The 19,369-nt window shown below is 42.0% G+C and overlaps 1 protein-coding gene across 1 annotated transcript in view; it reads right to left on the bottom strand.

Annotated features, from left to right (window-relative positions):
- Positions 1-19,369, bottom strand: part of DUSP16 (dual specificity phosphatase 16) — a 68,890-nt gene continuing 49,521 nt past the window's right edge. Inside the window, 5 exon segments of the mRNA XM_068401439.1 lie at positions 1-4,117; positions 4,119-4,256; positions 7,847-7,970; positions 8,670-8,829; positions 15,755-15,918. Of these exon segments, the coding sequence (XP_068257540.1) occupies positions 3,079-4,117; positions 4,119-4,256; positions 7,847-7,970; positions 8,670-8,829; positions 15,755-15,918 (1,625 nt within the window). The 3' untranslated portion in view covers positions 1-3,078.

Genomic DNA, 19,369 nt, shown 5'->3' with positions numbered 1-19,369 from the left:
TTCTGTATAAACAGGTACCATTTCTGACTTTATTTCATCATAACATACAGGTAATGCTCATGACACAACAAGATGAGAAACTCGCATCTCTCTGAACCATTTAAACAGCTTGCCATACACCAAAGAACATTATATTCATATTGAACATGTACACATTTCCCCCCCCTCGCATCCTCCACTCTTTGCTTTCCAAACTTCTAAAAAAACCATTTCCAGCATTGTTCAGGTACAGGACACTAGTTCAGACAGGAGACAGGGCACCACCCTGCGCAGGACAGGGGGTTGAGGCTTCCTCCTACAGGAACCCGTCCCCTAAAAATACTGAGCCTACAGCTTTGATGCATTCAGTGACTATAGTGTATTGGAAATCATGAGGAGCCAGAAGTCCAGATTTCAGTTCCTCAGAAGGCAATTAACCAAACGAAATCCAAACGTACATATTTGTATGTATAGAGAGAAGGGGAGAACACACACGTGAAGGAGCACAAAAGACAGGAAGATTCTGTTTCTGCCTCTAGGGACTGAGCTGTGTCAACCCCCATTAAATGATTTAAATCAAAGACAGGCTTTTACTGAAATCTGGCTGAGAGGAGCACTGCTAAATTGTTTACATACATATATATACACACACAGAGTGTGTATATATGCTGAAAATAGTTGTAATGTAATTGCTTTCACTTGATACGTAAACAGAGCCAAGTGGCAGTATGTTTAATGAAGAGCCCAGACCTGACATGTTTTCCTGTGTGCTGTCAAACTACCCCTTGCCCAGACTATCCCTTCTTCCAGCGTCTTGTACACACAGCACGAACACGGCCTCTGGGTTCAGTTACTCCTGGTGCTGCCTCTCTCTCTGCCTTTTGCACTTTTTAGGATCAAGTTAATCAATGCTGTAGCTTTCAGTGCTATTTTCAACAGTCCGCTGTAGGAAATTAAAGTCACATCCTAGCCACAAAAACAACACAATGACAAAATCTTCTCCACTTTTCAATATAGTAAAACCTGAGATTTGAGTCACAAACTAGCTAAACTTACAGTAAAAAAAAAAAATAATAAAATAACCCAAGCTGCTGACTTGAATTAGGGCTTCAGTTTGCCGATGACAATTTTTTTTTTAAAGCTGTTGGCCAGGGATAAGTATTTGTTACACATGATTTACAATTTTCAGCTGCCTGCACTGAAATGGGACAAAACAATATACTTCCTCCCCAATGATACACATGTTCTGGGGGGATCCTGGGGAAGACGGAGGTAACACGTGCGCAGCTCCCATCGGAGCAGGAAGGACGAAGCATTACGCTGTGCCTCTGGTACCACCCCTTGCTGACCGCAAACCTCTTGCAGCAACGCCCGCACATAAAGCAATTTGCGGAGTGGCAGCCGCGGTACGGCACGAGTGGCGAGCTGGAGGGGGAAGCAGCTGGTTCGCTGTCAAAAACAACATGAGAAGGGCTGTGCATAATCTCCCATGAAACGGCCTGCTGGCAGCAGGGAAGCGACACCTCCTTGAGCTGGCGTGGTCCCCGGGGTGTGAGGGTGAGGATGCAGTACCGGCCAGCAGCAGCACAGCTAGAAGCATCCGCAGCCAAATCACACATCAGCATGCTGGGAAACCAAGACCCTACACTGGGACAGAGGACAACAGCCAGGATCAAGTCCCTTTGGAGCTGCAAGTATGGGAGGTGAGCAGGCTTCCCATTAAAGCTGTCTCTCCTCAAACCCCCTTTCTTTCACACCCCCACTATGAGAGGGGACACTGGAGGTCCCCTTCTGTTTTCCTTGGACAGCCAGCCAGAGCTCTGTTTCTCAAATGAGGTCAGCAAACCTCATGAGAAGCTTCTACCTTTGGATCCCCACGGTTTGAGTGAGGATGTTGGGATGGAAAAACGCAACCACCTGAATTGCCCCCACCCCACACGTGACTGGAACCATATATGAAGAGCAGTTCCTTAATGGCACTGCTCAGTTAAGGACAAAAGCCCATCCCAACTCAGTTTTAGCTTTAAAAAACAAAAAAAAAAGCCTTCAAGAGCCATCTATTGAATTGTCAATTGGTAAGAAAAGGATGTTGTGGTATTGTACCAGCCACCTTCTCTTGCACGTAACCCTAAGTATTAATCAGACCGTTACAGCTTAGAAGCTAAAGCAGCTACCCCTCTCCCAGAAGCCAGCTTAATATCAAAAATACAAATACTGCTTATTTTATGTTTCAAAAGACTGGGGGAAACAGTCATAAGTATGGTTCATTCGTTTTTTTTAAGAATTGCTGCTGAGCCAACTGAAACACTTGTGCGTAGACAGCTTTAAAAAAAATAAAATCAAATGTGGCTAGTTGTTACTTGTTCACATTGCTTGTGAACTGACTACCAGCATCTGGCAGCCATAAAGCCCTAGTTTATTTTTTATATTTTTGAGGTACTGTTTTGTTTTTTTTTTTCTCTGAAGCAGCTCTCTAGAGAATCACCTAAAGCCTATCCATTAGAACAATAGTTACACCAGTATTTACATTTGTCTGAACTCTGCGTTCAGACCAGCCTTGCTGTAACCAGTCCCTATGTCCTTTGGAACCGCTCCCGGTCTCCTTTCGTACGGGACAAAGGTCTCCCTCCAGAGGTTGGCTCAGTGTCAGGGCTAAGGTGCACTGGTGAAGATGTGGGGTATGAGGAGGGGAGAACAAAACTAGCTTTGATGGGTAGGAGCATGTTTCAGTGGAACCAGAGAAAAGGGTTTGATACCAAGAGAGCTTCCTTTTTAAAAACCACTGAAAGGATGTGCAGTCCATTGCATATAATCGCTTCCTCTGGCAGGGAAAGATCTTTGAAATGTTCTGCCCTTTTCCAGGAAAGGGGAGGAGAAAAACCCAGCAGCACACTTGGTCTCCTCAGGCAGATGCTCACTTGTCATTTCTTTGCCATATTAATCTAGCCACTGCGTTCACCCTGAAGCCTCGCATTTCTTCCCTCCCCGCCCCCTTTTTATGAAGTTTGTTCTTTTCAGATTTACAGGGACCTCCAAACACTGGGGGAATGGCACGGAGGAGGAAGCAACTCCGCTACAGTCACAGAAGCCTGCTGCGCCTCAGGACACTTCAATGATTTCCATGCTGCCCGAGAAGCTCGACTGACTGCCTACTTTCCCCAGTTCTTCTCTGGATCTGTTGTCTGACATGATGCTCTCCCCAAACTCCATCTGGCAGCTTCTGCGCTTAAACTGCTTTTCAAAAGAGCTTTCCTCATGCCAGCTCCGCCTGGAGTCACCTCGATCACCCTGCTTCGCCCTCCTGCGCACAGCACAGGCTTGGTCGCAGCCCGTGGGCAGCTGACTGCAGCTGTAGGCAGAGTAAGCAGCGCTGTTCCCGTAGATGGCGGAGGCAGAGTAGAAATGCGAGGACTCAGTTGCAAAATACCAGCTGTTGGTAAGGGATGTAGCCGATGTCTGAGGAGCCAAGATGTCCGAGTGCCAGCCTTTGAGGCCCAGCCCAGCAGCAGACTTTGCCAAATGCTGCTGGCTGGTGGAGAGACCAAACAAGAAGTTCGTTCGGTAGTTGTCCTCCATGCTCCCGCTCCGGTGAAGGGGGTACAGGAGCGACCGCTGAGTGGTGGCACTGCCACTGGCTCTCCCCAGGTGCTGCCGTTTGCTCTGGCTATCCATCTGCCAGGTGTTCTGGGGTTTCTTGGGAGGGTTTGCTTCCTCTTTGTCAGGGCTGGTTTCTGGGGTCTGCTCCGAGACCTCCTGTACAGGAGAGAACTGACACAGCTTGCTGCTGCCCTCTAAAGCAGTGGCGTGCTTGTAGTATTCCAGGGTGTCTTCAGAGGAGGCAAAGCCCTGAACCGATGCAGTCACACAGTTGCTACTTGCCGAATAGGACACAGATTTGATATCCAAGGAAAAGGAGCGCTTCAGCCGGTTGCTGTCTTCCACCTTATCTAGGGAGACGTGCAGTCCGTTTATGCCCTGTACCAACGGGCCGTCTTCCAGAGGGGACAAGTGCCCGCGTGGCATGCTGCCGCAGTCCGCCGGCTTCTGCTCCACGATCTCAGAGGTAGCGGTAATGCAGAGCTGGTTAGTGGAGAGGCTGCTCTGCCCACCCTCTGGGGCCAGCATGTGCTCGCTGTTTTTTTTCCAAATGCAGAAGTTTCAGCTTACTAATATGTCCAGGCTGACTGCTCTGGTTCTTGATCTTTTTCTCAAAGTCCAAAAGCTGGCCCAGAAAGTTGAAGTTGGGAGAAATGGTTGGCCTTTTTTCTTTCACAAATCTGGGAAAAAGAGGGGACAAACCAACCAAGAATTAATGTAAGGACCTGCTGCTGCTCAGACCCGAGGTAACATTCACAACAATCGCTCTAGGGTTAACAGCCTATTCTTAACTTATTGGGATGCTTGGACTGAGGTTCAGTCAAGCACAAGTAACTTGAGGATGGAGTTAAGAAAAGACAGCTTTTAAGCAAGATAATGCCTTCAATTCTCTCTATAGCTTACTTAAAGGTGGCTAAAAAAGGGGCAAAGAAAGCATTTTTTTAATCTCTTTATGATGTCACAACACTTTGAGTGAATAATTTTCCTTATTTTACTTCACCAGTGGGATCTCTGCTACCTCGGTTCCTGACCAGAGCTAAGAGCTCCTCAAGTTCTTCATGAACAGCTTCAGAGCTCCAGCCTCCTGCGCTAGAGAAAGCGGACCACCTTCCCCACCATTCAAAGGGACGAAATTCCACGTTCCTTTCACCTCTCTCGTGCTGTTGTTACTGCAGCAAGCGCTTCCTACCCTGTTTATCTTTGTCAGGCAAGACAAAGAGCTCTGATGTATGCTGACCTTATACAGCACATGCCAGCCATTTCTACCATACGCTGGTATTGGCCACTGACATGATCATCAAAAAGAAAAGCAGAAAGGAGCAAATGAGGCATTAAACCAAAAACGTTCTCTCAGGCTCTGTGGGTGTTCAGCAGTGAAGGGCAACAGTACTACTGAATCACAGGAAGAGGTAACCTATTTTCGAGTCCTGTAGGAAGCAGCTGGACACGCATACACGTGCCAGTCTAAGCATGCACTTACATACTCGGTGAATATGGACAAGGTGCAATGCGTACTTAAAATGTCTTCCTGAACCAGGACTCTAAATGTACGGAAGACTTAAGTATTAGAAGTCATGTCATATACTTTAAAGTTAAATACAAAAGCAACACTTCCTACCAGTCTGATTTGCACATAGCTAAGTAAGTAGTCTTTGCTTTTTACTGGCTGTAAAACAGAAAGCTGCCCCAATCCTTCCTTTTTTCTTTTTTTTAAGGCATTCCTGGAACTAAGAAGGTACCAGATGACAAGGAAATTAACAAGGGAAGAAACCTTGAAGAGCTAAACCTAGTGCAAACACACATATAATGGTATCACTGGGAAAATTCAATATTATTAAAACCAAAATCTCTCTGGGGATGTGTACAGAAGGTGAGTGTGCAGTCATTAAAAACAGCTTGAAAAAAATCCAAAGGTGTACTTGTGCATGTATGTATACACTAGCAAAAATATGCAAGCAAGCACATGAAAAATAAAAAAAAGTAAGTTTTGTTTGGTTTGTTTAGTTGTCAAACAACAAACAATAGTAGAAATAGTTGAGCTGACACGATGACCTGGAAGATCAGATTGTGCAAAGCAATAGTGGAAACTTTCACCATGAAGTGCCAACACTGGCAAATAGAGAAAACTAGTTAAGTCTCCTCAGAAGAGCTTCTTTAGGTCTATCTCCTAGCATTGAATTTGGGGGCTTTTATTCCAGCGTAAGCAATTCGCTCATAAGAATTCATACAACCTTCATTCATTCTTTTCCAGTCAAAGCTAGTTGTACTTGTTATTGGATTTGTTATTTAAAGCAAGATCCTTCTGGTCAACACTGCCATTTCTGGCCTGTGTTCTGATAGCCTCTCCCTTCCCCTTTCTCCTCATCTCACCCCAAAATATTGGGCAGTCCTAAATCTAAAACTAGCTTTTTAAAAAATGAAAAGGATTCAAGAAAGTCTGGATCCCCCCAACAAGTTTTAAGGCTTTGCAAACTTTTTCATTTCAAAACACACACTCTTTTTTCCAACTGGAAAACATGTATAACATTTAATTTCTATGTTTGTTTCCCTTGTATCGTCCATTACACAAAAGATTAAAAAACATTTATTTCCTCAGATCTTGCACTTCAAGTAACAGTATCACCTTTTGATTTTTGCAATAGTGTCAGACAAACATTTTATTGTATGACTTTAACTCAGAGAAAAGTATTTTTCTTTCAAGCTTTGACAACAAGAGATCCCAAACCTCTTGAAGTGTGCTGCAGACTGTTCTCACTAAGCCATATCAAAGGAAATATAGCAAAATATAATCTAAATTTCACAGTAGTTGTTCAGAATTAACAGTGCAAAGAAAAAGAGGCCTAGGATGATTAATCCTTCGCACTCCATTAACACTTCTGGTTAAGAAATAAACTAGAATTTAATGCAGAGATTTCATGGAGGAATTTAGAAGCAGCCTTTTAGAAGTTCCCTGAAGCATGTGCATTTTAGAAATGTTTAGTACTTTACAGCTCTAACCTCCAGATCACTACAGCCTGAGACCAGACAGGTTTTTTTAGTGACTCAGGCTCATACCTTGCACAGTATCCATCCACATCCACCAATTCATCCATATTATCTACACCTGTATAACTGTGTGTTTTCACCTATGCCTCTTAACCAAACCTGTTTCACCATACATGTTGAAATTACTGCACAACACCAAACTGTCAGCAGGCTCTAGTAAGAAACAGTGGAAAAGTTCTAAGGGCAATGGGAGATGGTTGTAGTTCAGGCACCTGTTACATGCACTTTTTTCACTGCATACATAATTATGTTCATCAGCTTAGAAGAAAATGCCCCATGGAAATCACGCTCCACAAGGGAATATCAAATGTTCATCTTTCTGTCCTCATCAGTGTTTTAGAGACAGTAGTAGCAAACACCCTAGTGATTTGGAAGGTACTTCTCTCCACCTGCTCCAGTGCAGTTGTTCAAATTGCTTCTGCATCGTGCACATTATAGCAATGTGTCAGCTGTGCCAAGCAGCATATAAAGAAAAGAAGAAAAGAAACCCCATCATTTTCTGTACGATTCAACAAAGCAGGTTGTTAAATGAAATAGAGAAGTCTTGGTAAACTGCAGCCATGCCACCTGGAATCTAGTAAAGCGTTCACAATCCAAGTACAGAAACATGGGATTTGAAAGGCTAAAAAAGGGGGAGGGGGTCCCACAAAAATTCCCTGATGCTGCAAAGAGCCAACACTTCAAAATAGTTTCTGGTTGAGTTTAATAGCAACAAAGCAGCTTGCTTAATTCCTAGACATTTCACCTGCGGCAGTTCTTTGAGAGCATTACCAAATATCAAACTGAATTCAACAGCTCCAGCCTAGCATGTGTCATAAGTGTGATTATAAATATCCTCAGTTCTCTTTCTTTAACCCTATCCATTCCATTCTCCCTCTGACTTACAAGATGCTGTTATATGCATGGTATAGCTGTGTGCGTTTGTGTCGGTACATACACATACACTTAATAAGCAGTTCAAATTCCATGTATTTGCCTACTTGGAGCAAAGACCAACATCAGCATTTTGCAGGTGGGGAATTAATATTAGGTGTGTGATGTCTACAAAACACCGATTTGTTTATGGAGGAAGCCTACATTTAAAATAAGAGTGTGCAGAGGCCAGCAAACTACCGGATAAAATAACATGTCTGCTTCTACCCTTGGTCATATAACCTTTTATTCTTCACTTTAAAAACAAGGCAACAGGCACAAGAATTAATATGAAGGGAAATTTTCTCCTTACCTGTAAGCTTCGTCTAAGGACATATCCATTCTCTTCATGATATATGCAATAGCGATTGTGGCAGAGCGAGATATTCCAGCTAAACAGTGCACTAACACACGGCCATTTGATGCTTTTGCTTTTTCTATATAGCAAAGAAATTGGCAAGTGTCACACTCAGCAGCATTATCCCATGATGAAAAGTTTGAAAAGAAAGCAATGTTACTTAAAATTGTTCAAAACTTCCAAATCAACTGCTAATTGCAAATCTCATGGAAGCTTTAAACAAAAAAAATCACTTATTTTCTCTAGCACTGTATGGCATTGAGTATAGAAAAAGCATGCAACTACAGACAGGAAACATACTGCAGTTACAGCATAATGCATTTTAATGTGGATATAAACAAACCTATTTAGGTGTCTGGGAAAGGTGATTGTTTCTAATTTTATATGCAAGTAAAAATCAAGCATTCATGATGGAACAATTTGGCCAGTTCACATTTGGCTAGCTCACTTCTCAAAGCTAAAGACAGGATCTGTATGTCCAATTTTCTGATTTGCTCTCTGTGGGCATATATCAGGCATCTACCCAGGTTGCCAGAAAGCAGAGTTGAGCTCTTAAAAAGTGTCTTTGTTCCTCAAGTGCTGGAACATGCAGTGGCATAATCTCCTTACGTTATTTTACTTCTGTGCTTATAAAGTGATGGTGATCATGTATGTAGATCCCAGGGTATTTTCATACCACCCAGAAAGCATTCAGGTCTTCTCCAGCCAAAACAGCCAGGCAGACACACAAAGGAATCCAGAAACTGTTGTAGAGACAGAATTTAAATTTTCTTCTCACCTATAAAATCGACTGATTTATCCAACCAAGGCAAAATTTTCTCACAAAAGCTGTCATTCACAGGCACTCTCAGGAAATGGGATTCTGGAATAAAATCAGGCTTTGGACAAGTATTGCTGGCGTTTAGTACGTAGCCAATATCATTCTGCTGCATCAGCTCCTAGGAAGGAGAGAAAGATTAAGCCTAGAGAAGTCAAATGGTACCTTTGGCACATTACAAAGAAACTATGAACCCCAAGCACATCATAAAGCCAAAACTCAAAACTGGAATTCATGTTGGAATTGCTCTAGCTGTATGAGGGGCATTCTTTTTCGAAAAAGAAAGACGCTTTCTCAGCTTTTAGTTCTTCAAACAACTTTTAATGAGACATCCAGTGTGTCAAAATAACATATGGACTGCAAAGCCCACACAAAGTTAACAAAGAACAGAAAGAATGGTAGAATATCTTCTGCTACTATGAAGCATCACTTCCAAGAGAATGGATTTTTTTTTGCTACTTTGGTTTAAATTCTCACCATGCAAGCTGACAACGTAACCAAACACTTCCCACATGTAGTTTGCTGACCCGAATACATGTTTCCTGGATCACATATGTAAGACTGACGCTGCCCCACCACAGATACTGGTGAGAAATATGAAATGAAACTGATGCCTCCTGCAGTCACCTATTAAAGTATCTGTGACTTCCTTCTTTCTAAGGCAATGGTGCAAAACTCACTCAAAACCTTGAGAGGAAGAGCTGAGTAAGAGCTGAAGACCTTGAATCAGACCATTTTCACACAGCACTAACTGCAGTTTTATAGGAGTTCAGCTCTGTGATTTACAATTTAGTTGCTCATATTTCAGTTTTCTGTCTTTAGTCCTCTTGCATCTCAGAGTTTATCACAGCAACAAGCAAAGAGATTCAAAATATAAGAGTCAGCTGGGCTTTTTAAATAAGTCAATCTTCATGGTTACAAATACAAAAAAAGACACCTCTTCTCTGCACCTTGCCATACTCTTTGTATTTAGAGTTGTGCAAAGTAATACCTGATGCCGTAGGTACCTTAAGTGGCAAAACAAGTGAAACAAGTACTAGAGAACTAGAGATGGCACTACCAAAACCATCCAGTCTCCTGCAAGTAAGGACCTTGCCACAGAAAAGCAATTAAGCAGGCTGGAGTAATACTGATAAATATTGAACTTATAAATACTGAACTTTTCTGGTTCAGATATGATTTGGCAGTAAGTGACATGCAGTGAGTGCTGCGCTTGGACAGTAGTTACGCTGAATACAAACACTGGGGAGCTTTTGGCCAGATTTCTACGGAAACTAATGTCTGAAACTAAACTGAAACAGAAAAAAAAAAAGCCAAAAAAATCTGATTTTAATCCTTTTGCTTTTACAGCAATTATATGAAAAAAGAAAAGTTATGTCAATTGATGGCAGCAGTGGCAAGAATGAATTCTTACACTGCAGATTTCAACTGGAGAACTACCAGTATGAAAATAAATAGTCATGAAGCCAAAGGGTCGCTTCTTCCCCATAGGTATTTTTTCTGCAAGCATGAAGATGTTTTGGTGAAGAGAACAGGGATATGGCTATTTAGCTGAAGAGCCAGAGCTCTATCTTGTTCAAATCAGAGCAGTTTAAATAATGTCTCATATTTAGTATACAGGTACACCACATGTATGTTACCGTGTGCATGTAGAAGGGATGAATACTCACACACGTATATGCATGCATAAATTAAATGTTCAGTGAGAGCAAAGGACTGCAGGGGAGAAGGGAATCTACCTCGGTCATTTACAGAGAGAAGTCTATACAACTGCTACAGACTGCATTTTAAACAGGGAATTTACATTAATCTCTGCTAGCGAGCTGAGTTTTGTTGTCTGGAGCAAAATGAGCAGCTCCTCCAAACTTTCATTCGAAGTCCCTCACATCAGCACATTCAGAGGTGCCTGAAGGTGTGGGCACCTTCAACTAATGAACATACATTGTATCGTAAACATACCCATCCAAGGGGAACAGGAGATGACCAATTACTCCCAAAGCAAATCATCAGAAATATAATTTGCAGCAATAGTCAAAAAAAAAAAAAAAAAAAAGGGGGCCAGATGTGTCAAAATAAGTTCTCAGCCCTACTGCTTCTTACCCTGCTCCCAGTAAAGCTCAGCTTCTCATCAATGACAACAAATTCCAGTATGTCACTGGTTTCCCCCTCTCCCTTGCTTCACGTCTCCCCAACTCAACCAGCAAGCTCCCTTCAGCCCCACATGCCTTTCATACCCAACTCCGTCGCACCTTCCTTTACTATATTTAGCGCTCACACACCAATAGACCTAAAAGTTTAAAAGCAGGAGCACTGTAAGGAAGTAGGGGAATATCTGGAATTATCCAGAGAGGGAAGGTATTGGGAATGGGGTTCTTGGCACAGGGCACTAGCTACCGCTAGACCTGGGGTATCGTACGTGTGCAAGGGAGACCCCCGATCCCCAGCACCTCTGCCTCACTGTCCTGGGCTACGCAGCTTTCCCCTTCTAGCATCCCAACCTCTTCAGCAACAACTTCCATAAAATAAGCATCTGCTTTAGATCACTACGTTGAAATACGGCCCCCAAACCGGCTCACATATTGTTGTCACTGCTTGAAGGTGAGCGAGGAACAACTGGAATAGCAGGTACAAAAGTATGTGCAGGGTCATGAACTTTATCATGTAAAAAGGAGGGAGGCAATAAAGGTACCACTAACAAATGGACTGTCACGATACGTGTTTGTTCAGAATATAGCTAAGTGGAGGCTGATGAATTTAGAAGAATAGAAAACCTTATTATTTCTTTTAAAGCTTAAGCGTTGGTGGGCCACGCAGTCCAACCATCACGATTCCACAGTTATGCAAGGCTTTTGATGTGGAATTGATTATTCAAATGGGAACAAGAAGGCTGCAGATGCCAAGGCCGAAATCTCCGAGCCAAAAAAACACCCAAAAATGTGTTAGTGCTTGTCTTTGAGACTAAGGCTAAAGAAAGAAGTTTTGCTTCCTTCTGTTCTAAACAATCAATCATTCCCTGTGCAACATGCTCCAATATAATAACCATAACAGTGCTTCATTGTACGGCACCCAAGAGGAAGAAGTGAATTACGACGGGAGGAAGATCCAGAAATCCTAATACTAACAACTTTGTGAAAAGAAGGTAAATGCTCTTTTGTCAGCTTATTTACATTTTTTGACTTGTTTAATCTGAAAATTAATGGCACCCTAAAATGTTATTTTATTCCAGGAAATAAAATCCAGATCTGGAAGAAAAGAAAGAGAATAGTTATGTAAGTAGCAAAGCAGAAAGTTTTACAGTTTAAATGCTGGTACAAAACATGAGATGTAAGTAGGAGGCTCATTCAGGCCCATAACCACAACATGGATTTTTTCTTCTGTTATACTAAACTAACTTCCAGAGAGGACACTGTCACTGTGAGAGTATATGTTAGAATTAGTTTGTCTTTCTTTCACAAGAAGCAACAAAGATCTGTAAAAGTAAGTACCCTCTTGCAATGCCACCAATATATCACACTGAGACCCAAGAAGTGAAATGAACTTTTCTGTCAGAACTTTTATGAAGAACTTTTTAGTATTTCAACCCTGCAAAAAAGATATTGTGAACATTTTCAGAGTTAAGCATTTAGAAAGAAATCTGTAAAGCAAGCATACAAAGAATTTCCCAAGACTTTTCTGAAGTAATCATTAATTTTGCTAAAGGACACAAACCAAGCATTCACGTTTGCGTATCTTTCATAAATGAAGTGTTATCAGCAGAGGTATTAATGGCAAATAGCGTTAGGATTCTTAAAAGGTCATGAATACAAATTGCTCTGCAACAAGACAAGTATTTCGCTTCCCGTGTGCTGAGATAAGCTTATAAAGATCCTGAAAAGATTAGCTCATCCTGATAAAACATGCTGAAAATTCACGTCTTCAAATGGTCACGTTGAACTGTGGTGCAGATTTAAGAGTTCTTTTTGAAGATATTTTCAAGACATTTAAATTTTAGAGAAATCAGTATGTCTGGTCAGTGGGAGGCATAATGGGAACTCACAGATAGCATTTGAAGGCAAAAATAAGGTCAATGTATACAACTACAGCTCACAGTTTTGAGACTTACTAGAATTTTTCAGAAAATTGTTTTTAAAAATCTGAACTTGAATAAAACCCCCAAACTAGTCTAATCTTAACAGAAGGTTGATTTCTTGTTGCCAGTAACCAGCAAAGCAGCAAGGCCATTAAACCAGAGCATGCAAATGTAACCACTTACCAGCTCCTGGACTGTCCTAACAGAGACAGAACTTTGCTATTTTGCTACTTATCCCTGTTTTTTTTTGTTTCTCATCATCTCCTTTTGAATGTTCTTCACTTCCCAGCTTTCTTAGCACATACATATTGATATTTCTGGGCACTCAATACAGTAAGAGTCATCCTCCTTGCTCTTCCTAATACCCCTGCGTAGGATCCAGGCTTCCCCAGAAGCAAAGCGTGTGGAAAGGAGAGCAGCAGAGATCTGCCCATTGCATTTTGAGGATGCTGATCTCTAGCTACCGCTAACTTTGAGCTGAATCAAGAAATGGATTAAACCCAGGAAACTGGGAGTTGCCAATACCTGGGAGAAGATTGAGTCGATTCTAAGAGGCAAAAATCAAAATTTGTTCCCACAGGTTCTTTAGGTTCCTAAAGGTACCGATGCTAAAGATGGAAGCCATTTCAGATTTTCCACAGGCAGTCACTGAAACTGAAGAGATCATACAAGCTACCAAGACACTAAGGTCTACTTCAGCGCAGCAAACAATTGACATGCTCAGAATAAGGCACTGCCTGCTATTTCTTCAAAGTCAGAGAACAAAGGTATAACTAACAAGCAGATCTGAAATCATAAAATGTGTTTTTGTCCTTAAACGGGTAAGAAACCTAAGAGGTACTTCAGTCATCTATGGAAGAACTTCCAAAAGACTGACTGTCAAGGATGACACCAGGTAATAAGAACTTTCTGTGGATTGTATGCTGTGGTTTTTGTGGTTCTCCATAAAAAATGGGAAACACAGTGATCCTTGATTGTAACTCCCCAGCATATGTGAGGAAGTACAAATCTGACAAACTCCTGGGGGTCCTACAGTATCTGCAGCTGCAGCACTTCCTGATGTCTGATGGACACATGCTGAAATAGTATCAAGATTGTAGATAAATAGGCAAGAGAGCCACCACCAGGTCTAACGTCTTCCTTTAGACAGCTCTGCCACACAGGGCTCACCAGTAGCAGTTGTGGTTTTAGCCTCCTCTGGCCGTATAATGAAATTCCTGACCTCTGCTACCACTTGGATTCCTTTCCTGGTGAGGCACACACACTGTGCCTGTGCCCAACACCTATTCATAGGCACCAATTTAGTGCAAGAAAAGGGAACGGCCTCTTTCATCCCTCTGGGATTATTCACCACTGAAGAGCCACAGCACTGGAGTTCCAGTCACATCCCAAATGAAGTAGCACACCCCTGGCCCTGGAGGAGAACAAGTTGGCCCCTCACTCCCACTGTGACCTACGATAGCACTTGCCGTTCACACATTGAAACAAACAGCATAAAAGCATCTTTCTAATACTCTACCATTTAAAGCAAGGAAATTTTTTTTAACTGCTTAGTTCCTGCTGTCTTTTGTCTAGGGACCACAAATTACTTCTGTGGTAGGAAGAGTAATAAGCTGCTTTGACATCCATCATAAGCAAATCAAGTTTGAACTTCTGACTTGCTACCTGGCAGTAAAGACACAGAAGATTTCAAAGGACAAAGTAAATACAATGACTGCTGACTGTCCTCCATACAGAAGATTTTTCTGCGTGCTCTATTAAAGCACAATTACCGTCTACATGATTGCTTGTGTGTCAAAGATCCCCTTAAAACAATTGTGAAAAATCCAAAAATAGCCTATTAATGGCTAGATGGAGTGAACATAGAAGAAACTAGTGAAAAATATGATAATGGTCAAAGTATATGAATTTGATCCAATTACAGGACTATTAGGATAGTTCCTGCCTTAAGCTTTATACATGGATAAAAAACATACATAAGTCTTGCACATAATTAAAGTGAAATGTTAGGGTGAAGCACTCCTCCCCTCTCCCCCATCCATGTATTTAATGCCAGCATATGAAGGCTGTTGGAGATTCAACTAATAGGACTGTCAGGTAACATGGGAGGCAAGAGGGCACATGCAGCAGAAATAATAAAAATTCCCTTGTGAAGGGACGCAAGGTGTAGATTGTAAACAATATGAGTTGGTCTCCTCATGGAGACAAACATCTGTGGCTATGCATAGGAATACAGACCTATAGCAATTTCAGACAAGCTCTTTTAGACATCTGATAGTCCAGCACCCTGCAAGTGCTATATTTGATGACGTTGCTGACTATTTTAAGTATACCAAAATGTCCTGGGCTATTCTGTAGGAACAGAAATTATTAAATGCATATGTATTCAGAAACAGTAAAAGTTTCTTAGTGCAATGCTACCATAAAAGCTCATTTTAAATGACCCCACTGATTGTCCAGGTCTGAACATTTTATAAGGTGTACAAAGATTTGTTTGCTGTAGTCCCTCATTATACAATTCATGGTATTTAAGTGCTATTTCTTCCAGCACTTGAAGGAAATACTAAAAAACAGACAATCTTCCTTTGTCCTACTGTAACCATTAATACATTAACATCCAAGACTTGCCAAAACAAACCAGTCAGAGCCATACACAGGAAACTACCTCACCTGCTGTAATGGTGGATTTCATAAGTTTGCTGTTGGTTGATAGGTTACAGAGGAAGGTACCGTACCATGTTCTCCAAGGTGAGGGAGAAAGGAGACCAAGTCTCATACTACATGACATGTCGATTAATTATATGGTCTGTATATCATTAGTTCTCACATAGCTTTCCATGGCTTATGCACAGACAGCTATTATCTGTATCTACTTTAAATGTTTTATAGCTGTAATGATGCAGTATGATAGAAGCATGGAAGACGACACATGGCGATTACTCATCCAAGTAAACAACATGACACCCAGAACGCTCACCTTGTTGAGGACATCCCGCTGACACCCAAGATAGAGATAAGGCAGGATTCTGGTTGGGCCAATGTTGGAGACAGGTAGGCAGGGTTGAGAAATGCAAGTAGGGACGAGCGTGGATTTTCCTTCACAGAGACCAGGGAAAGAGCTGGAGAACTCAGCAAATCCACCTGTGAGAGGAACAGTATGTATTTAATTTAAGTGCAGTGTTGCAGGCATTGGTGCCCACACCAATTCTTGGAAAGCAGCATTTGTTGCAGGAGATGAGGAGGCATTAAGGGGCAGCAGGAAAGCCGTAACAGAGGAACTGTACGTGTGCCTCTTCCAGAGGTACCATGACTGTGTGGAACCATCCATCAGCACGCAAGGCCTGGCTTCGCGTTCCCACTCTGCCTGGAATGTTTATCTCCCCCCCGCACCCCATTCCTCATAAGGTTTTGATGCTTCTTCCCATTCTTAATGATATGTGGAAATGAGACTTTAAAAAACCAGCCACAGCATCTACCATACCAAAAGCGCACACACCTTTTCCTCTCCGCCCCAGCAAGCTGTTTTCTAAACACCTCCTTCTCCTGTACTAGGTCTACAATCAGACTTCATTAAGAAAAAGTCATGTTTACTTAATTGGGTAGAAGCATCAATATGTGGTTATTAATGTTTGCTTTTAAAATCCTACATTATTATTATTTTCTACGCTGCTCCACAATTAATATATTTCATCCAACACCCTGGAAGACGTTTCATCTTTCAAAACCACACCAAGCCAAGGCTTCTCCATCTCAACTGGAGGAGGTGAGGCAGAGGGGGACTGCACGGGAAGACTTCACCCAGCCATGGGCTCCCCTAGCAAATCACCACAAGCCTCTACTCCCTTTACTGCTAGCTGGTTCTTCATCTGCACCAGTTATTAGGCCCCATCCATATTATGGCTCCAAAACATTTTCATTACCATTTCCCACCACTGCATTAAACCACTCAGAAAAACTAGAGTGGAATGACTGATAACACATTTAAACCCACCTAAAATCCCAGTGGCCATCAAAAATGAATCATAGAATCATAGAATGGTTTGGGTTGGAAGAGACCTTAAAGATCATCTATTTCCAACCCCCTGCCATGGGCAGGGACACCTTCCACTAGACCAGGTTGCTCAAAGCCCCATCCAACCTGGCCTTAAACACTGCCAGGGACGGGGCAGCCACAGCTTCTCTGGGCAACCTGTTCCAGTGTCTCACTACCCGCACAGTAAAGAATTTCTTTCTAATATCTAATCTAAATCTACCCTCTTTCAGTTTAAAACCGTTCTCCCTCATCCTATCACCACCTGACCTTGTAAAAAGTCCCTCTCCAGCTTTCCTGTAGGCCCCCTTCAGGTACTGGAAGGCTGCTAGAAGGTCTCCCCAGAGCCTTCTTTTCTTCAGGCTGAAGAGCCCCAACTCTCTCAGCCTGTCTTCATAGCAGAGGTGCTCCAGCCCTCTGATCATCTTTGTAGCCCTCCTCTGGACTCGCTCCAACAGGTCCATGTCCTTCTTATGTTGAGGGCCCCAGAGATGGACGCAGTACTCCAGGTGGGGTCTCACGAGAGTGGAGCAGAGGGGCAGAATCACCTCCCTCAACCTGCTGGCCACACTGCTTGTGATGCAGCCCAGGATATGGTTGGCAAGCTCAAGCTCCATTTTTTTTCTTGCTCGGCTAGTTCCTGGCTTCCCTACCATCACAAGGGCTGCGTTGTAAAACTGTGCTACCAACTGTGGTCCAACGGGCCTTACCCACAGTGAGAAAACAAAACTGAATGAACCTCCAGCAACAAACTTATACTTCAACTAAACGCATTCTCACAAAAGCTAGCTAGCTTTTTCCAAGCCTAGCTAAATCCCAAACTCAGCTTTCTCATCCTTCATCTTCACAAGCTAGTCTGAAGAAGAACCAGAGGCAGCTGCTTAACTGTGTATGTTGTATGCTTTTCTTGACTGTTTTCACCATTTCACAGCCAACCAGTGAGGGTGAAAGGCACAAACCACAGTGAAAGTCCCCAGCTATTACCTCACATTAAAGCATAGAGACAAGTGGAATTTTAAGTGAAGGAAGAGTAATTACAACCTCTTCAGAACAAGGCACCTTTTTATCATCAAGGAAGTGAAGTATTAATGTGCTAAATCTGCCAAATGCTATGTTCACTATTATTACAGTTTGAAGATGTGAATTAAAATTATTCAGGAATAAGATAATGTACTGTTTTGTCAAGGCTTGCATTACCACTGCCTGAATTATGCCTATTCTTTGGATTTAAAAATCTGTATCTTTAATAAACATAGAAAAAAACAAGGTAATAGCCATGTGTGTAACAGCCCATTTTATCTGATGAACAAAAAAGCCAGCAAGCAGTTTTCAGAACAAAAGCTTTATAAACAGTAATGCCTGTTCAGTCTCATGACTTAAAAAAAAAAAATAGAATAAATCACTTATCTATTTTCTTAGAGAAGTGATTTTAGACAACTATGACAATGTTTATCATGAGAACATGTGGTTGAGGTTGGACTGTGTGAGATGGGGCAGGGCAGGGGGTTGCTAAGCTAAGGTTCTGCCCATCACAGAGCCATACCCCTAAACTGAAGGACATAGGCTGGGGACACAGTATAAAGTTTTGCCTCTGACATTTTCTGTTCCTGTTAGCTGGATTTCCTCCTTCTTGCTTTACAACCACCCTGTTAAGCAGCACAGATGCTGCTTGTTCAATGTATCAATCAAATGACAGAAGGAGTTTGCAAAACAATTAATTCTCTCACTTGCTAAATTCTCTTAGGTACAGCATGTTTTCCCTCTGTTATAGGAAGCAATCCTTGAATTTTTAGGCAATACATGCCTATCAGATTAAATTTAATGTAAGATATGGTGCTCAGCAGTTCCTTGACAGGCTGGGGAAGAAGTGAAAGTTAAATGTCTTTGGTTTCATTTGCTCGTTCTTTCCTTCTTGGGAAGCTTGTTGGCCACTTCCTGGAGCCTCTCTCTGACACAGTTGGAAATAAAGAAGTGACTCTTCTTCCTTACAAAGAAGCAGCACGAGCAAAGAAAAGATTTTACATCTGTGCTTTCACTGTAAAAGACTATATGGGCAAAGTTTAAAAAGGAAAAAAAAAAGAATTTTCCCAGCTACCTATGGATTGGTCTCACTTCTGTATGAACACTGCAACAAGACATTAAGCAAGAAGCTAATATGCAAGGAGCAATTTTTTATTTCATTTTTATTCTAAGGCTCTGCCAAGGCAAACTTGAAGTGATTCAAGATTAGATGCTTCAACACTTCCTCTGGGACATTCATCCTTTCAAAGTCACATTTCTTGCTTCTACTCACTCTTTCCTAGTAGCATGTTGTTTCGTTATCGTTACAACATGAATTACAACCATAAAACTCCCAAATTGGGTAAGTCTGACATTACATTACCTATCTTTACACATGCTCCCAAGTGAGCCCTTTTTTGCTTTGAATATATTGTAACCTGGTATTAGTATCCATAGTGAACTGACTTGAAAAAGTATGAAATCGGTGACTTGTTACAAATACTAGTCTATCTTCCCTGCCATCTTCTATAACCATTCCAAAAAGTCAGTAGCTTTTCAACA

The sequence above is a fragment of the Nyctibius grandis genome, chromosome 5 (genome assembly GCF_013368605.1).
Source record: "Nyctibius grandis isolate bNycGra1 chromosome 5, bNycGra1.pri, whole genome shotgun sequence".
NCBI lineage: Eukaryota > Metazoa > Chordata > Aves > Nyctibiiformes > Nyctibiidae > Nyctibius > Nyctibius grandis.
The sequence above is the reverse complement of the archived record's forward strand: the minus strand, read 5'-3'. Positions and strand labels throughout refer to the sequence as shown.